Genomic DNA, 12,990 nt, shown 5'->3' with positions numbered 1-12,990 from the left:
GTTGATTGTATCAACAAATAATGTTCTCAATACATCAGGCTAAGGAAAAGAGTCTTCACGTACATGATCACGATTTTTTTTTTTTTTTCAAATACATTGAAAAATAATCTCGGTGCTGCAAATGAAGATGATTATATTTATATATTGGTCTTTCAATTTGCAGAATTGGCGCGCTTACGCTATGAAGGTCGCTGAAAAATGCGATGCGCACAGTTTCAGTGCTAGCATTGGACGTAATCAAAGGGGTGCCTCCAGGAGATTTTCTTTTAGAAATTTCATCTTAGCTTCGGATTAATATGAACATAACTTAATTGATGACAGTTCCGGATAAATTGATGTCAATCTTGCAGGTGTCCTTTGCATGCTTAGATGAGAATCCAGAGTCTAGACACGATGAAAAGAATTAGTCAATTAGTAACGCATAAAAAATTGCCCTCACTCCAGAACTCGAGCAAGAACTTTCACCTCATTTGCAAGTGGAATTGAACAAAACGGACTAAAAGCAACCTTCGCCATCGCGGATAGGTCCTGTAAGTCTACTTCATTAACTATACTTTTTTATAATATTTTCTTTTACTCCTGATAAATTATCTACCCTTGTGAATGATAGATCTTGTCTTAAGAAACTAGTCTCCATATAGCAATAATTTTTTTTTTTTAAGCAATCAAAAGGCTAACGAAATTCTTATTCATAAATCAACCTCTAACCGGCCATTTTAAACTATTTTGGAGCTGATGCAGAAGTACACTCCTGGAGCTGAACTTAGCAAATCATTGCTCGGCTTCATTTAAGCAAAATTTGCCTTCCAGTAGAGTAAACAACCTGGATGCTTTGCTAAGGAACTGCCTATGATGGCTAATTACATCAAGACAAACTAAAAAGAGAATAACGGGTTTTCATAATTCTCAGCAAATGTCTCTCAGCCATTCCAAAACTTGTTACAATTTGAATATCAAGAGAATACATAGAGTTTATTATTTGGAGGTGACTCATCTTATTAAGAATTTTGACCATTGATCTATATTATGTGAAACAAGGTGCATCTAAACAGAGGACTGAATCCCAATGATACCACATCCAACTCTCGCCCCTGCATTCCCGGTTGTCTTGCCAAGTTAATGTCCACCTTTTCCAAGATCATCAGGATCAGCTTGCGCAACAACAGCCCTCCCCAATATTGAGTGCTGCCCGCTCAGAGGAATCATCCTGTCTGCAATTGAAACCTCAGCAACTCCATCAGGGCCTGCAACAATGTTTCCCAAATCACCAGCGTGCCGCTTGTTATCACTGGGAGCCCCATGATCCTTCTTCAGTGGATTGAAATGAGGTCCGGTAGAATTGCAACCATTAGTGGTGTCACCAAGTCCAAGGGCGTGAATAAGGAAGCCATGAAGGCCTGGCTTCAGTCCTGTAATCTTCCCTTTCACATGCGTAACTCCGTTGGGTCCTTGAACAAAGCGAAGAGAGCCTCTAACGCTGGTAGCACCAGAAATGAGAGCCACAGCTTTAACTGTGGCTTTTGTAGCCCCTGTTTCCATTTTTTTATCTCTTGCTTTCTCTATCTGGGTCTTCTCAATATCAAATATTCATATTACATGATGCACTTCCATATAGCAATAATTATTTGTATATTCCCAAAAATTTATATAATATTACATTAAAGGTTCAAGATAGAACAAAATACTATTCTTAAAGTTGTTTGAGATAATAATTTATATAGATACAATGATTTGTCCAATGTATACTATTTATGAAATTTATATTGAGAGAAAAATATTTAAGAAAATGCAAATGTTTAGACTTTTAAAATGACTTTACATAACACTACATAAATATATGTACTAATTTTTTGAAATTACCTCCATATTATTTGCGCTAAGGATAATTAAGTCAAAACATTAATTTATTTAACTATACCTCTATTAAATTATCACGTCCATATAGTAATAAAAATAATTAGTATCCATAATATGACTATATATAGAGAGGTTTTACTTACTGTTATTGTAGTTTGAAGTGTTTTTTATGTGAATTTCACAATCACTGTGAACACAACATGAATTAATATCTTGAATCCTAAAATAGTTAAGTTCCTAACAGGAATTTTGTTACCATTTACCCTACTTGAAACTAGGGCACGAGCTAGGAAGACAATAAGAAGCAAAAAGCAAACACGGCCTCAACATAAATCGGTCAACTTCATGAGACAAGAATGATCAGCATGCTCTCTGTTCATTTTCGCCCAAAAAAAAAAAAAAAACACTTCGAATTTATTCGCTTACGGGAAAGCTGGAAAGAATTGCCCTCCTCCAGAAAGTGCATGTCTAATTGTCTGTTATGAAATTCCTTAAACTTGCATATTTAAGGTAAATTTAAAGAGAAAATGGTCAAAATTCTCTTATTGTTTGTTGAAATTATATATCATTTTCACCTTTATATTTCAAGGTCCATTTAAAACCTCTTACTTTTAAGAAGTTGTTAAAATCCAGATATACATCTCTGAAAGAAAACATACATTTGGAAGTTCTTATGGAGCTCACACAGCTACCTAACCTGAATTCCTTCCCAGAAAAGAGAGGTTAATTAGTCATAATTTGGTTTGGGGAAGAAGAACAAGTTATTAGTTAGAACTTGGAACCGCCTGAGAGAGCTGACAGCGACTGGAACCATGTCAGTCATGGCAAGCAATTCCGAGCTTGCTTCACAGTTTGCTCCATGTATAAGACGAACAAGAGACATAAATAATAATTAAACATTTCCATTCTTGTTACATTTGTATTACCCTGTTTATGAAATTTAAATTAATCAAGTGACTGTATAAAGATTGATAACATGAAATAGATCTTCATTATATATCTTTTGAAGCATAGAGTATTATGTTAACATAAAAGTACAAGAGCGTGAGAAAAAAAATATATATATTTCAATTTCATGAACTGTTTTTTTAATTGCTTTTTCTTTTAATTTTCAAGATAAATTAATAAATTATCTATCCTTCCGGCTCATTGTAGCCAAGGCCTTGGTTAATATGTATATGTGCTTGCTGGCTAAGGATCAGTGATGCTTAGGTAATTGTGATCTTGAAGTTTTCTCAATTAAGTCAATTAATTATGAGACAAAAGTCATTGCTATTATTTCATGTAAATATGGCAAGTATCATGGCCGTTATAGTATTACAAATTTGGATGAACTCTCTAAATTACTGTGATTGATTGATTTATTCCTTTTCTGTTATCACCTTTCTTGTATAAAATGGGCCTTTGAATCAGAATTTTATTTAGGAATTTACGTTTTCTCTTATTCCAAAAGTTTTCGTTTTTTATACCATTGTACTAATGGACTATGAAAACAATGTTTTGAAGCCTTCCAATAAATAACAATGTTTTTAATCTGAATCTTGCTATCACTCTGATATACACAACAAAAATTAATCTTGAATTTAAAACAACCAAGTTTCAACAGGAATTATGCTACCATTTACAGCCAGCAGCGGCTCCGCCGGCGGCTCCGTTTACATTTTTTTTTTTAAGAATGTTATTTCAAAATTTAGAACTAGCTAATATAACGAAAGAAAAATGAGAGATGAAGAAACACATGATTGCAATATTCATGCAATAGAAGCAAAATCCATAATCCAAGAAAATACCAATTAAGAAAACAAAACACCCTAATACCTTCATTTCATATCCCAGATGCTCTATACATTTTTGAACCACCAAACCCACTACTATGCAACCCCTCTGCTTGTAAACTTAGCACTTAAATGTAACCTCCTCAATAATCATCTTCCACAGCTATATAATTTAAGAAAGCATTAGATAACATTCCAATCTACATCTCTGGAAGGAACATAAAGTTCTCAAGGAGCTCACACGACTACCTAAATGAAATTTTCACTCCCTAAAAATGTGAGGTCAGTCATAATTTGTTTTGCGGGAGACGAACAAGTTAGATAAAACCACCTAAGTGCTGACTGGAACCATGTCAGTCATGGCAAGCAATGCCGCACGAGCTTGCTCTCAACAAATCCAGCCCAGAAATGTATTAATAGCAGGTGGCTCACTGTAAACTACTGGGCCTACCCGTTGCTGCTATAGAAGTGGCTTGGGGAAAAGAGTGATGAACCATCACATTGTTGTTATCCAAGGCATTTACAAATGTGCCGCTCCTCACAGTTTGCTCCAAAAGACGAACAAGTGACATAAATATTTCCATCCTTGTTACATCCCTGTTAGCCTGTTTATGAAACATGCAGTGAGCATACAAAGATTCTAATACAAAATGGAGTTTAAACAAACCTACGATATATTTATGAAGCATACAGTATTAGTTAACACTGGGTTAAAAGCTTAGGACAGAGCAGACTCGACATCCACAGACAGGAGAATGACAAAAAAGTATTCCCATTTCAACTGAGGGTAGGTTTTTCCATAAACAAAAGGCTTGTTCTTTTATTCTTAAGAACATAATCCTTGATGAGATTGACAGAAGTCAAACATTTTAAGTTCTCTTGCTTCGCTGTGCAGAAGTAACTCCTGTTCTTACTGCAGCTAGTATATTCCTAGATAACAGCTTTATGTATAAGATTTGGAGGGGATTTACCCAGTCTATGCGTGCTAGAAGAAAAGTTTAAATATTATAAAAATTAAAAATAAAATAAAGTACCTATACAACTTGCTGCATTTTGATAATATATTATAAATGCCGACTCCCTAGCATACGAACAAGAACCACATTTGAAAAGAAGGAAAGTTTTTAAAATGTGGGCTAACAGCATGTTTTCATTTTCTATGAAATAAACCCCTAAAGAAATTGACGCACATCACATATTTAAACTGCTCTAATAAGCTGTGCATAAATCATTCATTTTCTTGCTAAGTGAAAATCATCAAACGGCCATGAAAACAGACCATGAAGGGATTCGACTACTCAACCAGGGCGGGGATCTCACAGTTAGAATACATTTAGTAGGAAATCATAGTTGATTTGTTACAGCAACATTGCTTTTAAATGGTACCTCTACTGCAAAGCGTGCCCAGATCTTGTCATTCCTTGCTTCCATCAGTCCCTTCAAGATGGTTAACCCCAATCCCCTGATTAAATCAGCTATTTCCAAAAAGAAACCCCGTTCCTCACAAAGCATCTGTCAACAAGCCCAGATATATAAAAACTTATTCAAGCCAAACAATTTCTACTCGAAAAAAGAGGGCAGTTACTACCTCCACGAGCAGCTGCCGAGGTGGATTCAAATCCTCAACAATGATAGGACAGACCATAGATTGTGAACCGACTTCAAATGCCCATGTTGCCCCTCCCTCAAAGTTATCTTTTAAAAGCAAACCGCCTTCCTTGCTGATTATCTGCAAGTTCAGGCATGACGATCACCGGCCCAAAAAACTTAAATGTAATAAATTTAAACTTGTGCGCCAAATATAATGGTAGAAGTACAAAACTTAGACATCCCCTATACCTTAGACTCCCCTGTTTGTTTTAGCTTGTCAGCGTGCTTTGTCACACTTTGCAGGAACAGCATGTGCTTGATGGTTCGTTCTAGAAGCGCATCTATGCTACACTGTTGAACCATATCAAGTGAATAAAGAACAGCATAAGTATTAAAATTTAAACTACCATCAACAGAAAAAAGATAAAAGTTAAAATCAGTCATGAAAATAAATGCAATTACTTTTGCCCCATTCGGAACAATTTCTCGCAATTCTTTCACGCGATCTTGAATCATCTGGCGATCTTTGGGCCTTGGTCGCGGGTTCTCCCCAGGTTTAAGTCTTTTGCGATTTGATTTAGTTGTTTCATCATTTTTCTTAGAATATGCAGTCGAGACACTACCATCACGCTTCACACTTTGACCCTGTTCTACCCACGAACTGATGTGGGACCCATAAACGGAAGTAGTTTGAGAGCAATTTCCTTCATTATCCTTGCTACAACCAGACTGAAAAGAGCTGGATCCCCCAGTCCATGCCTTTGTCAAGGACTTGGTAACGCCAAACAGTTCCGTTGGCACTAAGTTAGACATATTAACCTGGCCGGAGGAGGGAGAAACAGTAGGAATAGAGGAGCTGCTGATCTGTGTCAATGTTGTCCTGCAAGAGACATTATCATCTGAGATCTGCTTTGAGACAGAGTTAGCCCTGGAGACCACAGCTTCTAGAAGATGCTCAGTACCCATCCCAGAGAATGAACTGCCATCTAATATCCCTTCATTAACTGAATAGAAACCAGCACTCACATCAGGAGCATTCATAGCTATTGAACTACCCTCACTTGTATGTTTCCCATCAGCAAGCAAATTATTCCAGTCATTATTTAGGAGCTTATTCTTAAAATCCACACCCAAAATATCAAACAAGTCATCCCCTGAAGGAGGTTGTGTGCTTCCATCTTCAAATTTAGCGTCACTAGATTTTGAAGCCACATTTCCATAGTCAGATGTTTGGCAGTCATTAACAAAACCAGGCATTTGGCCACTCAACATATGCTGATCAAGATGAGTCAGTGGGTTGTTAAGGGCTTGAAACAAATCGTCTTCCACCCTTCCCTTCCATGAAGCTAAATTATTCGGTCTATGCTTAGCATCTAATGAACTATGTCCTTCATCACAGCCTTTTGAAAGCAGGCGACCAGTGGTTGTGTCCACCAGACTGTATAAAGGAACCTCCTCTTTGGATGAATTTGCATTTTTAGACCCAGTACCAACCAGATGTGAGGACTGCATATTAATGTCTGCTGATTTATGTGGATTTTGAATAGTGCATGGAATTGATACCGTACTTCTTTGATTACTCATCCCACCATATAGGCCACTTCCTTCAAGATATTTTGTAGGAAGTGAACCTCCAACCAAGTCCCCATATATTTTCAATTGAGATGAAACAAAGCTATTACTGCCTGACTCATTCACCCTGTTAGAAGCATGATCTTGAACAGAACCATCTGCTAAGATCTGTTGTTCAGTTAACTTGAAGCTACTACAAACAGCACTTGATTGATGATGAAATGCAGATCCTGAACCGTACAAAGGATCAGGCTGGTCCAACCATGCATCTGAACTCGAGGGGATAACATCAGCACCCACACCTCCATTATCCTGTTGACCCCTGAAAGGTAGATTATGTTTCATTGTAGTAGACTTTTGTTCACAGCCGTCATCATGGGATTTGCCAGAAGTTTGGCTCAAGTTATGGGTTTGAAATGTTTGCACCGTAGCCTGAGCACCATGCTGAATCTGTCTACCTAGAGAACCCAACAGTTGGCAAGCTAGCCTTGATGGATGAGATGAGCTGCTTTGTTGGTTGTAACCATCAGCAGCTGAGATCACCTTGAAAATTCCAGATGAATCTACAGAATTAAGCATTCCATTAGGAACTGGTACTCCAGGGCTGTTAGCGGATTCTTTTGCTCCGTAGTCTGGTTGAAGGGCTCCAGGGACACACCCCAGTTGTAGGATTAAACTCTTCACATAGTTCACAAAGCCAATGTTCTCCGAAATCTGAAGCAGCAAGAATGGATGGATAAATTTTTAGGCTCAAGGGAGCTAATAAAATCAACTAATTACTTTCTCAATTAATCAAACTTTAAAAAACTTTCATAAAAAATTAGCTAGTAACTACGAGTAATTTAGAGAACAACTCAAGCACGGAAGGCATTCAACTTGATACAACAATTAAAATGCTTTCAAGGACACAAAGACATAAACAATCCCCCATCAAAAGTAAATATTTAAAGGCAACTGAATAGTAATTGCGATTACTTAATTTGATCCCGGCCCTATCATTATAGATAACCAATAAAGATCCAGACTGATAATTATGCATGACTTCATTTTCACCTTCTTTTGCATTTTTAACCAATACAGAATTCAAGCCAAACAGCTCTCATTCACCCTATTGTTAACCAAACCAAGCCTGTTTCATGTTAGGCACAAGGAACTAGACATCTACATGATGTGACATTAGTTTTTATGTATCTCAAGGGTAAAAAACAAAAACAAAAGGCTTACAGCCAAGGAAGAACCAAGCTGAACAACACCATGAGGAAGAATAGGTATAACTGCAACTGTCTGCAAACAAAATACAAGTATTTTAATCAAACAGAAAAATGCCAAACAATTTAATAACCAGAACATATGGAAAGCAATTAGACCTGCATGCCAGCAGAAAATTGGAGATGCACCTCATTTTGAACCTGAAAGCACAAAACAGGAAGTTATATAAAGTGAAACGACTATTATTCCAACCTTCAAACAGCGTATCAAAGAAAAATATACACCAACTAGGTAATAATGATGCTAGAGAATCTAAATGATGAAAAAATTGTTGGTCTCCAATGGATGAAGCATTTGATTAAAAATTTTAACCATAAATATTACGAGAAAAAGGTACGGCTTAATCCAACTCATGTCAAACAGAAATTGCTTATGCCACTTTCACTGTACAGACTCTCCATTATAGAAACTAAAATAAGCAGATTTTTTTTCCCACAAACCTCTGGTGGATGAGCATCTCTAATATGATTGTTAGCAAGAAACCATTGGTGATTTCCTGTAAATGCAGCTCGCCCAAGTATTCTGGAAAACAAGAAAAATGAACGCATCAGCAACATTGAAACATACTCGAAATAGGAGACTAAGATTAGGAAAATGAAAAAGAAGCATACCCTTCACCTACGACATTAACCTGATTATTATTCATCATTTTGTTAATCAGCAATTGAACTCTGTCTTCTGCTTGAATCCTGAGTCGAGAGAGAATTTCATAAGAACCCCAGCATCCATCCCACTCTCCAAATGGTATATCAGGATGTGGAGTAGACTCATAGTGACATTCTTCCCAAATTAATAACCTAACAACAAAAGAACATATGTTGTTGAGAAATAAATACATACAAGGCATTAAATTACTACTGTTAACTCTCGACACAATAAACTTCAAAAAAAGAAGAAAAGGAGAACCTCAATTAGCTCAAACAGTTTCCAGGAGACTATGATGTGAGGGTTACTATTTTTCCTTATTTTAACTATATGTAATCTAAGAAACCAAAAGGAGCATGACAAAAAGCAACTAATCAGCACATTGATTCAGTAGCTGAAGAGCAAAAAATGTCAACTTTACTTTGCTTGAAAACAGGCAAATACAAACGAATAGAATCAAACAAAAGAAGGTAGATACTGAATCAATAGATTTTGATACACAGAAAACCAGTCGAATACAAAGAGGGTTTGTCAATCTACTACAAATCAACTTTTCTACTAAGATTCTTAAAGACAAAACAGAATAAACCAAAACGCAAAATTCCAAAAAGAGAAAGGATACATGTCAATAATCCAATACACACTCTAACAGTATCCAATCAGCCTGTAATAAGTCAATAGTATCCAAGAACCAAGCTACCGTCACAAATCCACCAAAAATAAACCCCAAAAAAATGAAATTAAAACTAAAAAACGTCACTACTAGATCTATTCTGTTTAATCACTAAGAAAACCAAATAACCAAACAATCATAATTTCATAATCCAACTTGAAGTTTGGTTAGAAATCATTTTTTTCTTTACTTTCCCTCCATTTTCTCAGCAACCAAACACAGAAAGATAAACACTTAAAACAAAAAAAAAAGTTAAAAAAAAAATCCCTTCTTATAAAGAAAAAGAACAAAAACTCACTTAGTATTCTGGCAACCAATCTTCCAAAACACAGCATAGCACCACTGATTCCCAGCACAAAAAGCTTTCAAAACTTGTCTTAACATAGCACCCATTTTACTTTTTCGTTCTTTTTTTAACAAAACAAAAAATCACAAACAAAGGCTATTCCCACATCGGAAAAATTATCTAACTTCCCCTGCATGATCCTCTTCCAGCTTGCTTCGTCCTCAAGCCTCCGCTCCTTTTCCTCTCCGGATCCAAGTTCCCCCCAATCATTCTTCTAAAACCCATATTTTTATCAAAAACCTTTTTTTTTTCTCTCTGAGTCAATTTAACAAACAGCTTGCCTTCAATATGGCCGCCATTTGAGTGAGTGTGAGAAAATGGTAACAAGTTCTTTGTTTTCGCTTTGTGTAGTGTGTGTGTGCTTGAGACTTTATGTGAGTTCACTTTCAGGTTTTTGGCTTTGGTTGGCCACTGTGGGATGTTTTTGATGTGCGTGTAGGGGGAAGCTTTTGTATTGCGAAAACAGGGCTTGGAGTTGGTCGAAATTACGCGGGAATGCCACTGTGGTAGTTTTTGTCGGTTTCTGGTCAGAGAGAGAGGGATAGAGATGTTGGTCAGTTGGTGTGTCTGAACAGGTGACGAGAAGATAGTGCGGGTTTGCTGTCGCGATCGCGTCATCGGTGACACTGCCCTTGCTTTCCAATACAATTACGGAAATGCCCCGACGGGAAAGTGATTTCAAATCTATTGGATGCTAGAAAGCCTAAATTCTTGTGATAAGTACATGCCGAAAACGATGTCGTGTCGATAACCCCGCACGATTGTGTTCGTTAATCGTTAATCATTTTCAAAAGGTAATTGTAAGCTTGTAAGGTTACTAAACCTTCTCTATTCCAAATCTTATATACATATATATATGAAAAATTCATACGACTTAACTTGATAGAAGATTAATTAAATCACATCCTTTTGCTGTTTTTTTTTTAAAAGGTAAAACGACAATATTTTGAGCTTGATTACATTAGATCTGTGCTAGGGCTTTACCTCCCTATCAAGCTTCTATGGTCTATATATTTGTACAGAACAATTTTACGGGAAAGAAAGAAACAATGCGTGTAAATTGAAATTGTTTGAAGGCATGATGAAGCAGTTCTTCACTGCATGATTTTCACATGTAAGAATTGTCATCTTCATGCCAATATGTAGTTGAATTAGATCATCTAAATTTGGAATTTTGATGTCTCTTAATGTAAGACATAAGGTGGACATGTCCTTTTCTGCACCACCTTGGATTCTTAGCTAGACAAAGATGTTCCCGTTTCAAGGTTTTGTATGAACTTGAAATGTGCAATAACAGTTTTGGTGTTTCATGCAAAGACCAATTGTGTTTTTGCCCGTCGTCCAAAATGGAAATGAAAGCATGGGCTAAAAAAGATATGAGCAGCAAGAGGAAAAAGTACAGGTAGGTTTAATGCTACACATTCTTTTTTTCTTTTCTTTTCTTTTTTTGTTTTAATGCTATCGTTTTAATTTCAATGAGTGATGTTATTGATCGTTTATTCGACAAGTGCTGTCTCATTAACTCATAAATGATGTCGTATCATTAATTAGCTTATTGCTGAAAGATTAACGTAAAGTAATAGAATCTAAAAATAGGATAGGAACGAATGCATAAATTTATACGCGAATTATGTCGCTGTTTGAGTAGAACTCACTTAGAGGTGAGTTTGTCATCTGACTAAAGATGGCTACTCGTAAATTGTTTCTTATCGCTCTCACAACATTTGATGTGATTATATTAGGAATAACTTTCAAATGAGAAAATATTATCATTTTATCATAATAAGATCCTAACTAAAAACACATAAAAAAAAAAAACATATTTTCAAAATAATTTATTATCCTTTAATATAATCGAGTTCATATTTTTTTATATTTTAGTTACTCATTATTTCAGTACGCCATTTATATATCTCCAAAGTTGTGAATTACTAATCTACGTTACACTTAAAATTCTCCATGCTAAAGTCATGACTTGTGTTGAGCCCATAACCTCCATCCTACCTAGAAGTGCTTTTTGACCACTAACGGCTAGTTAGTAGTTAGAGAAGCCAAAAGCAATTTACCGGCCCTCAACACATTGTTTTCTTCAATTTATCAAACTTCGAAGTTCGAGGGCATTGGCATTTGGCATCCTCTACAGCTACATCAAGGACAAAATGCAGAGAGCCCATTCTTGATTCTTTGAATTCTCTCAGCCTCAGGCACTCACATTGATGATTATGTGCCTTTCATGCTCCAATTAACTGCGTGCACATCATGCTCCTATAACCTAGCTCCACATAGCCTAACATGGGATAAGATTGAATTTATAATTGTTGTTATTATTATTATTATTATCTGCATTTTGCTGATTAATATTATATTTTTCTTTCTTATAGTTTTTCTATAAGGTTTGTAAATACTAAATAATAATTCTTCCGTTCATAGTTGATATAGTTTTATATTTCTCTGTTCATGTGTGTAAGTGTGTTCTATTCTTTTCTTGCTCTTATGGAGGATAATAATATATGTTGCGGTTGGCTGACATGCCAGTCATTGTCCTTACCTTTCTCATTAATTTATCCGATAATCTTCTTAATTATCATAATAAATTACATAATTTTAAAAAATTTATTTAAACTTTCTTGGGTGGTTGCGAATCTGTGACTGTGATGCTTCTATTCTGTACTCCTTCATTATAATAACTAATTATCAATTATTAATCCTTTACTAGCTGAATTAATAATACTCCACATGGTGGGTGGCACATTAGCTAGGCTAATGACGCATACTTTTGTGTAAGATTTAGGTTTTGATGATGAATCTTTAGCCATAGATTAAAACAAACCCCAACAAATCCGACGGCTGGAATAGATTGATTTCATATATTGCATTAAAAAAAAAAATTGCTGGTGAGAGTTAAGCTTGTTGAATATTTTAGCTGGGGTTGGTCACTGTGGAAATTATAAAGAACATGGGGAAGAGGCATAAAAAGATGGAGCAATAGTTGGAGACACATGAGGGTACGTTTTCTTTTCTTCTCCTTTTTGTGTTTGTTGTTACTTTATTTTATTTCAAGTAACAGTAAAAAAAATTCTTTTGGGAAAAAGAGTAAAAGATTCCTATTCAAAGGGCCTTGTTATAGGGTAAAAAATATTATATTGGATTTTTATTTTTCCTGAATTTTAAGTACTTTTTGCTCGTGTCTATGTAATGAAGGAAGAGTGTGACTTACTCTATCAGATATGCAGCAGAATGATATCATGATCGAATGTTTTCCT

At 35.8% G+C, this 12,990-nt stretch overlaps 2 protein-coding genes across 2 annotated transcripts; both read right to left on the bottom strand.

Annotated features, from left to right (window-relative positions):
- Positions 1-1,042: 1,042 nt before the first annotated feature.
- On the bottom strand, positions 1,043-1,582 carry LOC18034928 (superoxide dismutase [Cu-Zn] 2). Its single transcript, XM_024179434.1, has one exon. It carries the CDS (start codon positions 1,537-1,539, stop codon positions 1,117-1,119), a length of 423 nt encoding a protein of 140 aa, XP_024035202.1. The 5' UTR covers positions 1,540-1,582; the 3' UTR covers positions 1,043-1,116.
- Positions 1,583-3,591: 2,009 nt separating this feature from the next.
- On the bottom strand, positions 3,592-10,297 carry LOC18033989 (transcription factor LHW). The gene is made up of 10 exons (XM_006424029.2): positions 9,680-10,297; positions 8,675-8,860; positions 8,504-8,585; positions 8,162-8,203; positions 8,019-8,078; positions 5,685-7,508; positions 5,472-5,573; positions 5,221-5,361; positions 5,019-5,144; positions 3,592-4,237 (listed from the first exon to the last, which is right to left on the bottom strand). The coding sequence occupies exons 1-10, from the start codon at positions 9,772-9,774 to the stop codon at positions 4,061-4,063; spliced, it is 2,835 nt and encodes a 944-aa protein (XP_006424092.1). The 5' UTR covers positions 9,775-10,297; the 3' UTR covers positions 3,592-4,060.
- Positions 10,298-12,990: the final 2,693 nt, after the last annotated feature.

Source organism: Citrus clementina, unplaced genomic scaffold (assembly GCF_000493195.1).
Source record: "Citrus clementina cultivar Clemenules unplaced genomic scaffold, Citrus_clementina_v1.0 scaffold_8, whole genome shotgun sequence".
Classification (NCBI taxonomy): domain Eukaryota; kingdom Viridiplantae; phylum Streptophyta; class Magnoliopsida; order Sapindales; family Rutaceae; genus Citrus; species Citrus x clementina.
The sequence above is the reverse complement of the archived record's forward strand: the minus strand, read 5'-3'. Positions and strand labels throughout refer to the sequence as shown.

Coding starts and splice junctions, on each gene's coding strand:
- LOC18034928 (XM_024179434.1), bottom strand. CDS start 1,539: ATGGAAACAGGGGCTACAAAAGCCACAGTTAAAGCTGTGGCTCTCATT.
- LOC18033989 (XM_006424029.2), bottom strand. CDS start 9,774: ATGGGTGCTATGTTAAGACAAGTTTTGAAAGCTTTTTGTGCTGGGAAT. Junction 8,204..8,503: donor GAGATGCTCATCCACCAGAG/GTTTGTGGGAAA, acceptor TTGTGCTTTCAG/GTTCAAAATGAGGTGCATCT. Junction 5,574..5,684: donor TTGTTCCGAATGGGGCAAAA/GTAATTGCATTT, acceptor ATGGTTCAACAG/TGTAGCATAGATGCGCTTCT.